Below are 16,728 nucleotides of genomic sequence, written 5' to 3' on the forward strand. Positions count from 1 at the left end.
ACACACCCCACATCTCTCCCTCCCTCCCTCCCATTGCTTACTCTGTGGCCACTGCTCTGTTCGCCCTCAACTCTTCTGTTGCCATGGAAATGGCGAGCTCAGGTGATCCTAATATCGGAGACCTGCTAGTGAGTCAATGAAAGCCTCGACAAACCGGTTCGGCTGGCAGACACAAAAGATAGACATCCGAAGAACTCGAGAGGGGGTGGGACGGACAAATACCTGTTGTGCCCTAGGTAAAGCCTATATCTAGGAAAACTCGTTCACGATCCCTCCACACAAGTAAAAAGAAAGTTAAAGGAACACAACAATTATTTCCAAAGCACATAAACAGAAGAGGGACTTGTCGACCTACAGGCCAATGCTTCACTTCATCGTGCGTATATTACAATCAACTCTCCCTTTACGGCCGTGTGCGATTTATAGCCCTCGAGATTTGCCAGCCGATAAACTCGGTAGACTACACGGACATAAACAGAGGAGCGGGGATTTACAGTAGCGGTCCAGAGGAGGGATAAACAGCAGTCGAAACTTTATCCATGGCGCAGATCAGGCCAGTCACCCAGGGCGCATTCCACTGGCAGAGAAGCGAGAGTGGAGTTCACAACACGACACACTGAGAGTGCTCCTCTCTACCGTGCTGAGTCTAGTAATACCCGAGGAGCAGGTTATTATTACCTGTGGATTTAACTTTTTGCTTTTGACGATGAGAAGCCTGCAGGAGCTGGAGTTACAGAAGCATGCTGTGATTTGACTGGTTTTGGAAAATGGACAGCGAAACGCGCACAGAAAAGTTTGCGGACGATTTTTCCCGAGGATTGTGACAGACATAAAGGTAGGCGTATTGTTTTGTAAGCATTTTGAGCGTGGACTTTTGAAAACTAACCTGATGGTTTGAAGAAGAGCGTTGGCTATGGTTCATAATTGAATGAACTCACGCGATTTACTTTTTTTTTAAAAAATGAGATTTTAAATACATAATCATGAGCAGCCAAGAACAGTGCACATTGTCAACCACATTAACCTAATTTCCAATCATTAAAGACTCATTGTCATGTGTGATCGTTAACGAACCAATGCATTTCAGTGGTGTTCGCCATGGCCGGTTGTGTCCGATGGTGCCATCGGACGTGTATGTGCTGCATGTCAGAGGAGGAGAAGAACACCATCGTGTTGGACAAAGAAATCCAGAAGATTCTCCGGGAACAGAAAAAGAGAGAACGAAGGGAAATCAAAGTTCTCCTGTTAGGTAGGCCTATAAGAGGCGTTGGCCGTCATCCATAGTTGAAGTATTCCCTGACACATATAATCCTAGGCGATTGGTTAAATATCATTGACCAGAACATCCATTATATTGAATTAAATGTGGTAATAATACGACAATCAAGATGTGGTCGCCTCGGCCTGTGATCTATTTCTAAGGCGCGTCGCATCAGTGGCAACTGGCCAATGACCCTAATGGCCCGATTTGAAACAACGTCTTGACAAACTATGACAAATATGTGTGGACGTATGAGAATTCAATGATTGAACGGGTTGTTTAAAGCTTGCTCCTTTGGTTTGATGCTGTGGCCGAGTGCCAAATTGTGCCTGGATCACAGATATGGCTATATTTCCTATACTCTTGAGATCAATCCGATCCCGCGAGTTGAAGTTGTTTTCCTATCTGCAGATGGGTTAGTGTGAGCAAAGCGATGATATTCATTGCGAAACGCACGTTTCAATAGTCTCACGCAAGGGAGTGGGAACCTGTTAGTATTTTCGATAGAATAGGCCTACATTAACCATGACTCAATTTGAATGTTTTCTTAAGATCGGTTCAACCACACCTGTACATTTTTTGGCACTTCACATGTACTTCTCAATCTACATTTATAATATTATTTTTCATTATACTCATTTATAACGTTTTATTATTGTTATTATTATTGGGTTTTTTTACCACTTTTCCGCTTTTTTCACTGTAGCACAATCCTACATCTCCCTACATGGCGGTGTAATAAGTTGGTAGTGTGTGTTCCTGATGTTTTGGAATATAGGAAGTGCAGCTCAATTCCAGTCTTCTCTTTGGAGCCAGGTCTGTCTGGCGTGCCTTCTCGACGGCCAGGCTGTGTTCGCTTATTCCGTATCTGCTCAATGATTTTCTTAGTTTTGGGTCAGTCACGGTGGTCAGGTATTCTGCAACTGTGTATTCTCTGTTAAGGGACAAGTAGCCATTTACTCTAGTTCTTATAATTTGATTCTGCCTGATATGGTGGTTGCTATATGTTGGACAGAGTTCCAGGACAAGCTGGCTAAGGGGACTCTTTTCTGGATGTAACTCTCTGTGGGTGAGGGCCTTGTTCTGGAGTGTGTTGCTTGTCACTTTCCTTAATGTGTTATAACATTTTAGCGCTCTCTAACGATTGGATATTGTCCCATTCGTCCTATCTCTCTCACTCACTCATTCACTAATTTACACACTCACTCGGTCACACGCACCCAGAAACAAATTCACATATTCACTGATGCGTCTCCTCGCAAGTTTCTTAATTAATAATACAAAATAACGATAAATGGCCAACTTATTGCACTTTTTAAACCTTTTTTTCACTCTTTAATTCCACACCCTCTCTCCACACATTATTCCCTAATGAAATGTATCCAAATGTTAAACGATACCATGAGAAAACCTAGAATAAATGATCTGGATACAGGATGCATCATACGGCTCTCCTGTCTGCGTTCTCAGGCACGGGGGAGAGTGGCAAGACCACCTTCATCCGCCAGATGAGGATCATCCACGGCCGGGGCTTCACGGATGACGAGAGGAAGGCCTTCGCTCAATGCATCTTCCAGAACATCTTCACCGCCATTCAGGCCCTGACCACTGCCATGGAGGCCCTGAAGATCCCTTACTCCAACACAGAGAACGAGGTCAGACGCACCCAAGCATCCACACACACATGCACACAATGAAACACACACACATGCACACAAAGAAACACACACACACACACACACACACACACACACACACACACACACACACACACGCGCGCACTGTCGTGGAATTATTAATCATAATGTTTATAAAAGATATATACAAATGTTATGAATCTTGTTTATATCATTACTACTTACTAATGGATTTAAAAGGCCCTTGTATACATTCCCCTTGCATATAAAGATACCTCCTTTCCTCTCACTACTCTAAAGGTGTAAAAGGTGCATTTGCGTTGCCACTGCTGTAGAAACAAAATCTGATACTGAGGCGATGCCAATCTACTGACTTCTTTGATGTGTAGATTCCTTAAACCGTCTTGCAGCCTTGCAGGCATGTCAGTTTTTCCCCATAGTGAATTGCAATTTAACATTGTCTCTTTCCATGGCGGAGTGTCCTAAAATAAGTTATTCGTCATCACACGCAAGCGTGCGCACACACACACACACACACACACACACACACACTTGGATGCATATTGCTTACACACATACACACAAACAAACACACACAAAATCGACCTACACTCTCACACACGCCCACGCACACGCACATTAGCACAAACACACACACACACACACACACACACACACACACACACACACACACACACACACACACACACACACACACACACACACACACACACACGAACACACACACACACACACATGTACATGCACATATACTTACCTACGTTTGGGGGCATATAAACATGCACACTCAGCCAGAAATGAAAAAAATGCAAGCAAAGCTAAATCTTTGTTGTAGGTCTACATAATCCTCGAACACACAGCATTTACGCACAGCAGATCTTTTTCACTATGGAGGTTGGCTATATCAATATTATCAGTAGTTGAGCTAAAACCTGAAAACCTCCTCCATTCATTACACCCACTCAAATATCTATCTATTCTTTAATATCTAGGAATAGAATGACACAAAGCGACAACCTCACCTCACCACACCTGGCATTGTTTAATATATTCCTTGTTTGTTACACAAACCTGACCAATAAAGCTGAATCTGAATCTGAATCTGAATCTGAATATGCAGCAGGGCTTTACACTCATATTCACATAGAAGCTTGATTTGCTGGTTTTCCCCAAGGAGACTGCATGTCTTAAGTACAGGTCAAATATAAAGTGGGCTCTGATATAAATCTCTCTCTCTATATATATTTTCATCCATGGGAATCTGTGTTTGGGTCCTCAGATGTATGCTAAGTGGATCCATGAGGAGGACACTGCGAAAGTGACCCGTCTGGACCGCGGCTACGTGGACGCCATCCGCCGGCTCTGGGCCGACGGAGGCATCCGCATCTGCTACGGTCGCCGCGGAGAGTACCAGCTCCTGGACTCCACCGAGTAGTGAGTCACTAGCTGGGGTCCCCCGCTCAGGGTCCCCTTAGGGCCTGGCTGCCGGGGCCCAGCCTGTAGCCCAGCCTGTAGTCCAGTCTAGTATAGCTATAGTCCAGCCAATAGTCTAGCTACAATCCAGCGTTTAGTCTAGCTATACTAACCCTTTAGTCTAGCTATAGTCTAGGCATTAGTCTTAACAGAGTAAAACGTGTCGCCTCGGAGTTTCTCCCTTTTCACTGACCTTGTGTTAATACTGAGAAAAAGAGTGTGACGTGTTATTCTGAAACGAGCCACTAGAGGGGGCTGGTAATACATCTCTTTCTCATCCTTGTTCTCTGACCAACGGTAAAAAACCTTCTAGAAAGAACCATGTATGGCAAGCATTTCCTGTCGTGCCAGCTAAACCAAATGTAATCTGTAATCTGTTATGTTTACAAATATCTCTCTCTCTCTCTCTCTCTCTCTCTCTCTCTCTCTCTCTCTCTCTCTCTATATATATATATATATATATATATATATATATATATATATATATATATATATATGTATACACATAATTGTTTATTTCTCCATATTTAATAACATTCAAACCACAGTCAATGGGCAATAGAGCACTCGCTCTGCCTTATCTATTTTGGCGTTTATCTCTCTTCCTTGTGTATTAAAGCGTATCACTCACCACAGTACCGGTGATAAGATACACACTCGGTCAACATTCAGTTAATGACATGGTGTTTTATAACAAGCCATAAAGCGGTCACATCCAACCCCTCCGCCAAAGTCTGCAAGTACCCCCCCCGCTCCCCTCCCCCCCATCCTCCACCTACCAACATTTCCGCAACATAGTCTTCTTCCTCTTGTTTTCAGATAGAAAAATCCCCCCCATCCCCTTCTTCTCTCGCCTGCCCCACCTCCCACCTCCTATGTTTCTCTCCTAATGGTGTCCCACCCTCTCCTTTTGTTCATTTGTTAGACTTTAAATAAGACAGAGGTATAACTCTTAGTGTTATACGTTTTTTTTCTCATCAGTAAACATTTTTTAAATATTATACTTTTTCCATCCTCTCTCTCTCTCTCTCTCTCTCTCTCTCTCTCTCTCTCTCTCTCTCTCTCTCTCTCTCTCTCTCTCTCTCTCTCTCTCTCTCTCTCTCTCGCTCTCTCTCTTTCACTCTTTCTAACACTCTTTTTTTCTTTCCATAGCTACCTGAGCAATCTGGATCGCATCTCCACTCCAGACTACATCCCAACTGCCCAAGACGTGCTGCGGGTTCGATTCCCGACTACAGGGATCCATGACTACTCCTTTAACGTCAAGACCATTACACTCAGGTGGACACTATAGTGGATTGTACTGAACTATAATGCAGGGGCCTATTTTGTATTGCTGGTTTTGCTGTTGTATGGTTATTGATGTTGTTTCCATGCCCAGTTAGCAAAACTCAAAACAGAGTTCATTTTTTCGTTCACTTTGAATGAATGTGAAATCACCCAAGCTTTAAAAACATGCTTAAAGAGAAAACTGGTTGAGCTGCACTTCAACTTCTCAGTAACCAACAAACTGTCTTTGTTGGCTTACATCAAAAACAATTAAAGCAAATGTAAAAGTGATAGATTAATGGTGCTTATACAGTTGTTGACAGGTACTGACAGGTACGTGGCCTCTGCCTTTGCCAAATGGTTCATGATGGCACTGAAGTTTTTGTTATGTTGGGCAATTAGTCCTGGTGCCAACACACAAACACACACACACACACACACTCGCACATTTAAATAGCGATATGGGATAACATCCAGTCATAAGTGAGCGATTACAAGGCGTAGCCGTACTCCATCAAGTAGCGCAAACACACACACACACACACACACACACACACACACACACACACACACACACACACACACACACACACACACACACACACACACACACACACACACACACAAACACAAACACAAACACACACAAACAATGACCCCAGCAGTACACCATAAACAAAACAAGCCAAGATGCCCAATCGGACTGAGAGGTTCCATCAGAGCTGTAAAGATGTGCTCTTAAAACAGCTCTCGCCCTCCTCTCCTCGGGGCAGGATCGTGGACGTCGGCGGTCAGAAGTCTGAGCGCAGGAAGTGGATCCACTGCTTCGAGAACGTCACCTCCCTCATCTTCCTGGCCTCCCTCAGTGAATACGATCAGGTCCTGGAGGAGAGGGATACAGACGTAAGAGCAGCGTGTGTGTGTGTGTGTGTGTGTGTGTGTGTGTGTGTGTGTGTGTGTGTGTGTGTGTGTGTGTGTGTGTGTGTGTGTGTGTGTGTGTGTGTGTGTGTGTGTGTGTGTGTGTGTGTGTTTGTATGTGTTGACTTTGTATGAACATTGTAATGGTTTTCTATAGGGCCTATCTGGTGTGTTTGTTTAGCCTCTCTGGTTCCCTCTGCATGCTCGACCACCTGCCAAACTTTTCAATCTCTCTGCCTGTCGTATCTCTGTGTGCCTCTCTCCCCTCTCTCTCTCTCTCTCTCTCTCTCTCTCTCTCTCTCTCTCTCTCTCTCTCTCTCTCTCTCTCTCTCTCTCTCTCTCTCTCTCTCTCTCTCTCTCTCTCTCTCTCTCTCTCTCTCTCTCTCTGTCCTCCTTCGTGCCACACATTAACTCCCCGCTAGTTGGGTTAGCTCTGGGCGTACCGCTTGTAGGGATCAAACTGCTCACAGCATCCCTCTCCACAGGTAGGGATTCCCTTCCACCAACAGGTCTCACTGTTGTGTTAGGAATCAGCCTTTCCATCGCTGCTCTTTGTTTGACTCTCTCTCTCTCTCTCTCTCTCTCTCTCTCTCTCTCTCTCTCTCTCTCTCTCTCTCTCTCTCTCTCTCTCTCTCTCTCTCTCTCTCTCTCTCTCTCTCTCTCTCAGCCCTTTATGTGCACGCCTCTCTTTACCTGCCAACCTATTCATTAACCTCTGCAGCGATCCAAACCTGATTGCTACGTCTTCATCACGGCAGTACCCCAGATGCTTACCTAATCCTCCCTCACTGTTTGTCCACTTTTCTCTGGCCCTATCATGTTGATGATTTCACACTGTCTTTCTCTCTCTCTCTCTCTCTCTCTCTCTCTCTCTCTCTCTCTCTCTCTCTCTCTCTCGCTCTCAGTTAAATAAGATATACTGTATGTATTTTGAAATAATTTAAACCTCTCTCTTACTCTCTCTCTTTCTCTCTCTCAATTAAATAAGACATACTGTATGTATTGTGAAATAATTTAAACCTCTCTCTCTCTCTCTCTCTTTCTCTCTCTCAATTAAATAAGACATACTGTATGTATTGTGAAATAATTTAAACCTCTCTCTGTCTTTCTATCTCTCTCTCTCTCTGTCTATCTCCAGAACCGCATGCTTGAGAGCCTGGCTCTGTTCTACACGACCATCCACTCTCCCTGGTTCGCCAGCACGTCCATCATCCTCTTCCTCAACAAGACCGACATCCTGGCCGACAAGATCCAGACGTCGGACCTGCAGAAGTACTTTCCGGACTTCACGGGTGAGCTTTTGTTTGCGTGTTTCGCAGTGCTGGTGTGGATCTCTTGTACTTTATAAACAGTATGGTTCCTACTTCCTCCCATCTTCTGCAATTGTCTGAAAGGGCAATCCACAAGATAGCATCGATAGAAATAACACATTTGAGGAAATTAGAAATAATACATTTCAGTGATGTCATAAAAACTAATGTTCCCTGATATATTCCAAGTGAGGCACACTGTAGCATTGCCACTTTCTTTCTTTCTTTCTTTCTTTCTTTCTTTCTTAAATATATTCCATTTGGTGGAGACCGTTCTAGTAGCTAGTAACCGTTCTTGTTCAGAGTAACTGACAATAGCGAACATGCCTACATTATTTGCATGGGTGGGAGTCAAACTCCTAACCCTGGCAGTGGTAATGCCGTGCTCAGTGCATCAGTTGAGCTTCACAGAGATGTGTTCCTCTCTTGCTTTTTTACAATGCTGACAATAGAGTTGATAGAGTTTCTTTAAGGTGCATGCACCTGCAGAGTAGAGCTGGGCGATTAATCGATTTTTAATCGTAATTCGAATTTATTGTTTAGCACGATTTTTAATAGAGAAAATCGATTATATATATTTTTTTATAATAATCAGTAAAATATCAAAATGAGTTTGTAGATTTTGCCTAAGGTCTGTGGAAACCAAAAGAAGGTTCACAACACGTTTACTTCAACATCTTAAACTGAGCCACGCAGCAGAATCTGAGATGTGTGTCATTAATTTAGCTTTTGTAAATCATTGTTAATCTTCATCTAAAATCTATTTGTCATTTATAGAAATAAAATCGATTAAATCGATAATCGGGGTTAGTTTGAAAAAAAAAAGATTACACTTTTAGGGCAAAGCCCTACTGCAGAGATACATGAGGATTCACACTGTTTACATTGTCCTTGCTGACCCGTTAATGGAAAATGGGAACTCCCTGTAAACAGTAGCCTCCTCTATAATGTTCCTGTGGCAGATAAGGCCGCAAAAGCTTTTCCTCTATCTAGAGCCCAGGAGGCCCATTGGCGGGCCTATACATGAGGTAGGAGGTCATATTCACTCCTTTACGTTTCCCTCACTGTGTGGCAAAAAAGTATAAATTCTTAAGATTTGTATATCGAAACGTGTTTATATTATATTATTTATATATAAATAGACGTCCTTTTCAAGTATCCCTTATCACTTTACTCTTTAGTCATTTAGGCTTTTATCAAGACAAGAACGTTTGAATCACAGAAAGCATAGCACTCCCACTTGTGATGCCAGAAGATACAGAATTTAGGGCTTGTAACAGCTAATCACACACCTGGTGGTGTAATATCTCACCTTTAACCCCACCCTCAACGCCACAGGAAGGAGGCGGGACGCGGAGGAGGCCCAGCAGTTCATCAAGAAGAGGTACGTGCAGCAGGCCAAGAACCGAGACAGGCAGCAGGACAGCAAGACCCTGTACCCTCACTTCACCTGCGCCACCGACACAAACAGCATCCGCAAGGTGTTCAGCGACATCAAGGACACTGTGCTGCTCAAGTCCCTCCTCGAGTATGGGGTCATCTGAGGGCTTCCACCACACGGCAGAGAGCAGGTGTTGGGGGAGGGAAGGACAGGAGAGGGTGAGGGGGAGAGGGAGGGAGGGAGGGAGCAAGGGAAGGGCGGACGGGAGAGGCCTATTTTTTTGGAGGTATCGTTGAGGAATCGCTTTTGCTCACTCACTGGGTTCTTGTTAGTCACAGACCACCGAGCCAGGGTCACACCATGGATTACAGGAAATCCTTCTGGAATGTTCTTTTTGAATTCCTTCTCCGGTCTCCGACGGGTCAGCAGCGTCCCGCCCGGAGGAGCCAAGAGGAAAGCAGGGCATCATCCGCGTCAGAGATTACTTTAGATCGTGTCTGTTGTCGTAGAGACGGGGAACGGTTTGCCGAGGGGAACCTGGGAATTTTGGGAGTTAAACTGCAATCCGTCTCTCACTTGGACTCACTCGCTGACGCTGAAAGATTCTCAATAGTGTGTGTATGTGTGTGTGTGTGTGTGTGTGTGTGTGTGTGTGTGACACGCACACCAAACAAACACATGCTGCATGTTTTTTTGTCATGTGGTCACCACTCTTTTGGAGGGACTTTTTTTCACTCTTCGCTGATAAATAATATTGAAGGATTGCTGTTTAGGATATGCAGCTAAAAAGGATCTCCATGTTGTTGAGTCCCTGAACCCAGCCATGCTTAATGTCCCGAGGGTAATGACAATAGGATTATGTAACACACTCACTCTGATATTTTCCAAATATACACTAGCAATACAATTCTGTTCCATTACATTTTGAATTTGCAAATCAGAACCAAAATTCCTTTGAATTATTGAAGCAGATATTTATATCCATAATAACAGTCACACTAATAGTGAAAATAATATAATAATATGATTGCGATAACATTCTGGTAAGAGTTTGAGATGCAGCGTTGTGCTTTCTCCCACAATCGACCGACCATGATTGGAAGTTGGACGCACTGAAGCGAGAGCCGTTTAATGAGGGCTGAATGGACCCTGAGGGCCTCTGAACCATTACACTCTAGGTCAGGGGTCTCAAACTCGAGGCCCGAGGGCCAATTGAGGCCCGCGGGATGATATTTTGTGGCCCCCTACTTGGCATCAAAGTTTAGTGTTAGTGTGGCCCGCGCGTTGTTGTCAAACGCACATTTTTTGCTGAGTCGCTTGCCACGCTTTTTTATCACTTTATCACACCCAATTTTGAGTTGTGTGTCCTGAGTCCCGTCAAACGCCAAAGAACGCTAAAAATGTCCCGGTTTCCACCAACCACTATGAAATGTCCCCTGTTGTCAGCGATTACATAGCCACCGTGATCTAATTATAGCCTGATCATTAACTTAGATTGGGTCAGTTGTTCTACTTTCTTCTGTGGAATACTTGATGTGGCCCAGCCTGACCCAGACTCTACCTCCAGCGGCCCCCAGGTAATTTGAGTTTGAGACCCCTGCTCCAGGTACTGTCAACATCAACCAGTATTGATGCCAGCGCAATGGGTGCTTTTGAAAGCCTAGTACTTGTGTACACATCTGTACAAGAAAACAAACACAAATGTACCCCCAGATATTAACTAGTGTCAAAGTTAAAAACTTCTTTTAAAAAGGAAATTAAAATCAAAAAGTTCTATTTTTTATTTTTCAAGATATCAGAAGATGGCAACACGTTACAAGTAGAGAAATTGCCCAGTTTCCCAACCAGTTTCCAATCCATTTGTTTTTGAGGTGGGTTATCCCAGCATAGCTTTGGTGTTGAAGGTAACAACAATTTTCTTGAATGTGCCGGTGTAAACCAAGCATTGCTATCAAACCTATTTCTGTTCACAGGTGAAAATGGGGAATCCATAATTGAAACACGGAAAATGTCTCAGATAGGAAGCAAATAGCAGCTCTTACCTCTCCTGGAAGACGGATTGTTAAAAGGTCTGACTGCTGCAATGAATTGCTATTTTCCCACCACCATCTTTGTGTTCAGAGGTTTTTTATTATTTTATTATTATTTTATTTTATCTAAATTACCGTAGGCTGTGGGTTGTGCATTGAATGCCTTTTCAAGACAAATGTTAATAATATATTTACGGTTCACAGTTTTTATATGTAATTTTATATTGTTGGGTAGGCCTAACTGTATTGTAGATATTGACCGTGGGCAAACATTGGTGACAGTGAAGTTTAGACACTGGATGTGGGCTGTTATATGTTTTTTGAGGGGAGAATTTGTAAGCGAAATTAAAAACAAAAGTCACCCACCTGACAAAGAAGTGTTTGATTTGTTGGTTCTGATTGGTTGTAACTAGCTCTGACTGGTTCAAACTGGCTCTGAGCTGGTCCAGAATGCCCAGCCTGGCTTTCATTGGCATATACTGTTTCTGACTGGTTCTGACCAGCTCTGACTAGTTCTAACTGGTTCGAACTGGCTCTCACTGGCTCCAACTGTCTCGGACCAGCTCTGACTGCTTTTTTACTGGCTCTGACTTCTCAATGGCCCTGAGTAGCTCTGACTGGCGTTGGCGTTGACATGTCTTTACGATACTACTGGCTTGTGTCAGTGAACACAAGACTTCCCGCAGACCTTCCGCAAAATCTTGCTTTATTCCCAGAACCATTAATGAGACAGATTACTTTCCTCGGCTGGGGCATGAATCAGCACCCGTTGAACTAGGCGACACTGTCAAACGCACTGTGCGTAATTCTGTGTATATATCAGCGCTGGTTTATTTTTCAGAGGTAGTCATAGCAGCAGCGGGGGTTGTCTTGCCAGTGTCCGACTAGAGCGAGTCAATTTGCCGAAGCTTAAGTGCGCGCAAACACAAAAAACAATTTAGATCATTCATATCACTCAAAAGGAGAGCCACACGCGTCATGTCGCGAGGTACACTTAAATCCACAAATTGGCAGAGACAAGCACGCACACTGACAAGCACGCTCACTGCGCCCCGCGTTCACCCGCTCATTATCGTCTGATGACTGCCTCGGCAGTGCATCGCGGGCCCTGGTGACTGTCACTCACACGGACGCGGGGACATTCCCACGGCTGCCACGGCGCGCATCAGAGCGGGATGTGGGTGGCTGTTCCTCTCTCGCTGTACGTGTGTGTGTGAGTGCATGTGTATGCCCGTGTGTGGTTATGTACTGTATGTGTGTGCGTGCGTGTATTTGTGACTGTGTGTGTCTGTGTGTGTGCTTGTTTGGGCGCATGTGTATATGTGTGTTTGTGTGTGTATGTATGCGTGTATGTACGTGTATATGTATGCATGTATGTGCCTGTGTGTGTGTTTGTGTGTGTGTGTGTGTGTGTGTGTGTGTGTGTGTGTGTGTGTGTGTGTGTGTGTGTGTGTGTGTGTGTGTGTGTGTGTGTGTGTGTGTGTGTGTGTGTGTGTGTGTGCATGCAAGTGATATCCCCATTCAAGGACAGGGACATGCCCCCCCCACACAGTGTAAAAGCCATCCCATCAAATCAAAGACATGGCACCTTCTCACCTTCTGTCAACACAAAGAACCCCTCCCTGCCATGAATGAGTGAAGATACCCTAATTCACATTCACATTAAGTAGTTGAACATAACAGGACTAGACAAAAACTTTTTGGCAGACGCTGAAATTTGTTTCCCTCTCTTTGTCTGAAAACATCATGCACCGACCTCCCTTCCCGCAGAAGTCACGGAATGAAGCTCTGTTTTGGCATAAATCCAATTCTCCATGGCTGACATTTAAAGTGATTGATTAAACTTCGATACGGCCTGCACTCGGCCCAGCTGCTGAAGGAGGGATTAGACAACAGGTGCCCTCTGTGTGGCTGGCTCACCCTGCCTCATAATGAGAGATTTGTGTAGGTAAAACACATTCAGCTGCAACCCCTCCTGCAAAGGCAACACTGAGGTAAGAACCTGGACCTCTGGCGCTGTCCTGCATAGACACACACACACACACACACACGCACGCACGCACGCACGCACGCACGCACGCACGCACGCACGCACGCACGCACGCACGCACACTCACACACACACACACATGCACACACACACATGCACACACACACACACACACACACACACACACACACACACACACACACACACACACACACACACACACACACTCCTCATCGTTATGAGGAGAGGGGGGAGGAGGAAAGGAAGAGGGAGGTGGACAGGAGAGGAGGGCAGACGGGGAGGAGAGAGGAGCGGAGGGAGATGGGGAAGAGTGATGAGGAGGCGAGAGAGATAGAGGAAAGAATAGGGGAGAATACAGATTTGGGCATCCTGTTTTACGACTGTTCCTATGTATAAACCCACTGACATAATAACGCAAGTTTCCTCACTCCCCCTAAACTCTCTGAAACTTGACCAAGACATATAGGGTGCAGACTGATATCAACTGTAGAAATGAACAAAAGCTGGATGCATCATATCCACACTAGAGGCGTACAGTGTGAAACCCACGCATGGTTTGCAGACTATCCAAAGTGGGGTGCTACCCAAGAGTAGGAGCCTGGCAGTCGTCCAATCAGCTTCAGTGGTTGACCCAAAGACCCTGCATGTAGGTCAAGGCCCCTCATCAACCGCCACACCCCCACCGGGGGCCCTGGGGGTATAGGAGATGGATGTGGGGGGGTGCCCCCGGAGGACAGCTACAGACGGGCGTTTCTTATGAAAGTCTGGAAAATAAAAACATTTCTCTCTCTCGCTTACTCTTTCTCTGTTTTCTTTCTGCCTACTCCTACACATGCCCACAAACACAACATCGATAATGGTCGTGGTGATGAAGAAGTCAATATACTTGAAGCTCTGGTCTGCTCTCGTTTCTTGGTAATCACCTAGCTTGGTGCGGGCCTCCTGCATTAATCAAATGGCATGAAAAAAATGAGGCCTGTGAGACCTTTGGTTTATTAATGTGGGGACACAAAATGTTCCCAATTATAATGAAGATAAATTGCTGCGGTGAGTTTCCCGTTGTGCCACTGTTTGTGGCTTGTTTGTGTGTGTGTGTGTAAGTGGATATGCGCGTGTGTGTGTGTGTGTGTGTGTGTGTGTGTGTGTGTGAGAGAGAGAGTGTGTTTATGTGTGCGTGAGTGGGGGTGTATGTATGTGTGTGTGTGTGTGTGTGTGTGTGTGTGTGTGTGTGTGTGTGTGTGTGTGTGTGTGTGTGTGTGTGTGTGTGTGTGTGTGTGTTGGTGCGAGAGTGTGTGAGTGGATATGTGTGTTTGTCTGTGTTAGTGGATATGTGTGTGTGCTCTGCGTGTGTTTGTGTGCTTGGGGGGGGGGCTGTGTGTGTGTGTGTGTGCGTGTGTGTGATTCTGCAACCGTATAGACAAGTCATTAAGCACTAAAGCAAATGCTGTGCTGCTTCTATGGTGCTGCACACATATTACATATTCTCTTGATCCTGGAGAGAGCGGGAGGTAATGTGTTTACAGGCTCTCTCTCTCCCTCTCTCTCTCTCCCTCTCTCTCTCTCTCGCTCTCTCTCTCTCTCTCTCTCTCTCTCTCTCTCTCTCTCTCTCTCTCTCTCTCTCCCTGTCTCTACCTATCTCAACCTATCTCTCTCTCCCTCTGCTGCTCAGCATCCCAGTGGCTCCATGTCAGTGCTGGATTGCCCATCAGTGCATCGGCCCTCCTAAGACTGCTGTTTAAAGGGTCTATTGTTTCGGATATGGTCATTGGCCATATCCATTGGCATTGTTGAATGATGAGAAATGATCTACTTCCACTCATTGGCAAGAGTTGACAATCCTAAAAAAAGGTATTCAAAGTAAACAAACAACACAAATCACCAAGCAAAACTTAAACAAACACATGCACGCATACACACAGACACACGCACACACACACACACACACACACACACACACACACACACAAACACACATACATACAATATATTGGCCATTTATCATTAGCCCTTACGTGAACATAAATGAGAGGAAAACAACAAAAAGTCATTACTTGAAAGGAATAACAACCAAAAACAAATAAGCACGTTCAGGATAAAGCTAGGTGGATGTGCCAGTGCCCCAAGACTGGATGTATTAGTGTTAAAGTGTTAAAGTGTATTTTTTTGGTATCTTTTTGCAGCTTTCCGGCTTAACCATCTTTTGACCTTGTTACATTTGTGAAACCTGTTCGAAGCAAGCAAATATTTAGCCATAGAGGAAAATACAGATGTGGAGAAAAGATAGGCCGTTTGAAAAATCCAGAAGCTGGCTTTAGCTACCTTGTCCATTTACACACAAGCATGCACACACACACACACACACACACGCACACACACACACACACACACACACACACACACACACACACACACACACACACAAAAACATACACACTCAAGGACCCCCGTCATGAGTGCAAACCACCAGCACCAAATCAAACGCAAGTAAACACAGGTATAAACACGGAGGAGTCACAGGGGAGATGTGAAGCGATGAGATTCACAGTAGGTCAGCCGCCTGCTGCTGAAAATGGAGGCGGAGTGTGGGTCTTATCTCTGAGGACGGGGAAACACAGTCCCTGAGATAAATCCTTCTAACGCGTTTTTTTTATTTTTATGTTGCCGAAGCTTTCGGTTTGCTTTTCTGTGGTCTTGCTAGCAAAGATGAACGCTATGTGTGTGTGTGTGTGTGGGGGGGGGGGGGGGTGCGCATGTGTGTGTGTGTGTGTGTGTGTGTGCATGTGCGTTTGTGTGTGTGCACGCACGGAAGGTATGTGTGCGTTTGTGTGTGTCTGTGTTTATGTGTGTGTCCAAGTACGTGTCGTCCTGGGCATTAGTGTGTGTGTCTGTGTGTGTTTGTGTGTGTGTGTATGCGTGTGTGTTTCAGTGTCTGTGTGTGTGTGTGTGTGTGTGTGTGTGTGTGTGTGTGTGCGTGTGTTGGTGCAGTTCTGCGTGTCCCTTAATGTTGCCGGGCTGTGGTTCTTGGTGCGACTGGCGTGTGTGACCGAGTGCTACAGCTGTCACCCTGGTGGGAGCTCCCCTCAGCACCTCTCCGGGCTCCAGAGACGTGCTACAAGTCATTATTTCATTCAGCGGGGCGTGCAGGAAATGCAGATGAGCGCCATGTCTTCTTTAAGACAACCCTGTGACAAGGACTTGTGTAGTGCTGTGTCTGTCTGACTGAACCACTCATGGTGGAGGGAAACAGTCTTTAATCCTCCTCATTCACCAGTTCCACTGGTGGCACACCAGCACATGATGTAGGCCTGGAGGTACTTCCTGTAACCCGGCTACTTCCTGTGGCTACTTCCTGATGTGCCTGGAGGTACTTCCTGTAACCCGGCTACTTCCTGTGGCTACTTCCTGATGTACCTGGAG

The 16,728-nt window shown here is 45.2% G+C and overlaps 1 protein-coding gene across 1 annotated transcript; it reads left to right on the forward strand.

Annotated features, from left to right (window-relative positions):
* The first annotated feature begins 228 nt into the window (after positions 1 to 228).
* LOC130393470 (guanine nucleotide-binding protein subunit alpha-11-like) lies at positions 229 to 9,481 on the forward strand. The gene is made up of 8 exons (XM_056604153.1): positions 229 to 835; positions 1,088 to 1,249; positions 2,732 to 2,916; positions 4,199 to 4,353; positions 5,545 to 5,673; positions 6,435 to 6,564; positions 7,718 to 7,871; positions 9,228 to 9,481. Exons 2-8 carry the CDS (start codon positions 1,099 to 1,101, stop codon positions 9,431 to 9,433), a joined length of 1,110 nt encoding a protein of 369 aa, XP_056460128.1. The 5' UTR covers positions 229 to 835; positions 1,088 to 1,098; the 3' UTR covers positions 9,434 to 9,481.
* Positions 9,482 to 16,728: the final 7,247 nt, after the last annotated feature.

The sequence above is a fragment of the Gadus chalcogrammus genome, chromosome 12, assembly GCF_026213295.1.
Source record: "Gadus chalcogrammus isolate NIFS_2021 chromosome 12, NIFS_Gcha_1.0, whole genome shotgun sequence".
Classification (NCBI taxonomy): Eukaryota; Metazoa; Chordata; class Actinopteri; order Gadiformes; family Gadidae; genus Gadus; species Gadus chalcogrammus.

Coding starts and splice junctions, on each gene's coding strand:
- LOC130393470 (XM_056604153.1), top strand. CDS start 1,099: ATGGCCGGTTGTGTCCGATGGTGCCATCGGACGTGTATGTGCTGCATG. Junction 1,250..2,731: donor AATCAAAGTTCTCCTGTTAG/GTAGGCCTATAA, acceptor CTGCGTTCTCAG/GCACGGGGGAGAGTGGCAAG. Junction 6,565..7,717: donor TGGAGGAGAGGGATACAGAC/GTAAGAGCAGCG, acceptor GTCTATCTCCAG/AACCGCATGCTTGAGAGCCT.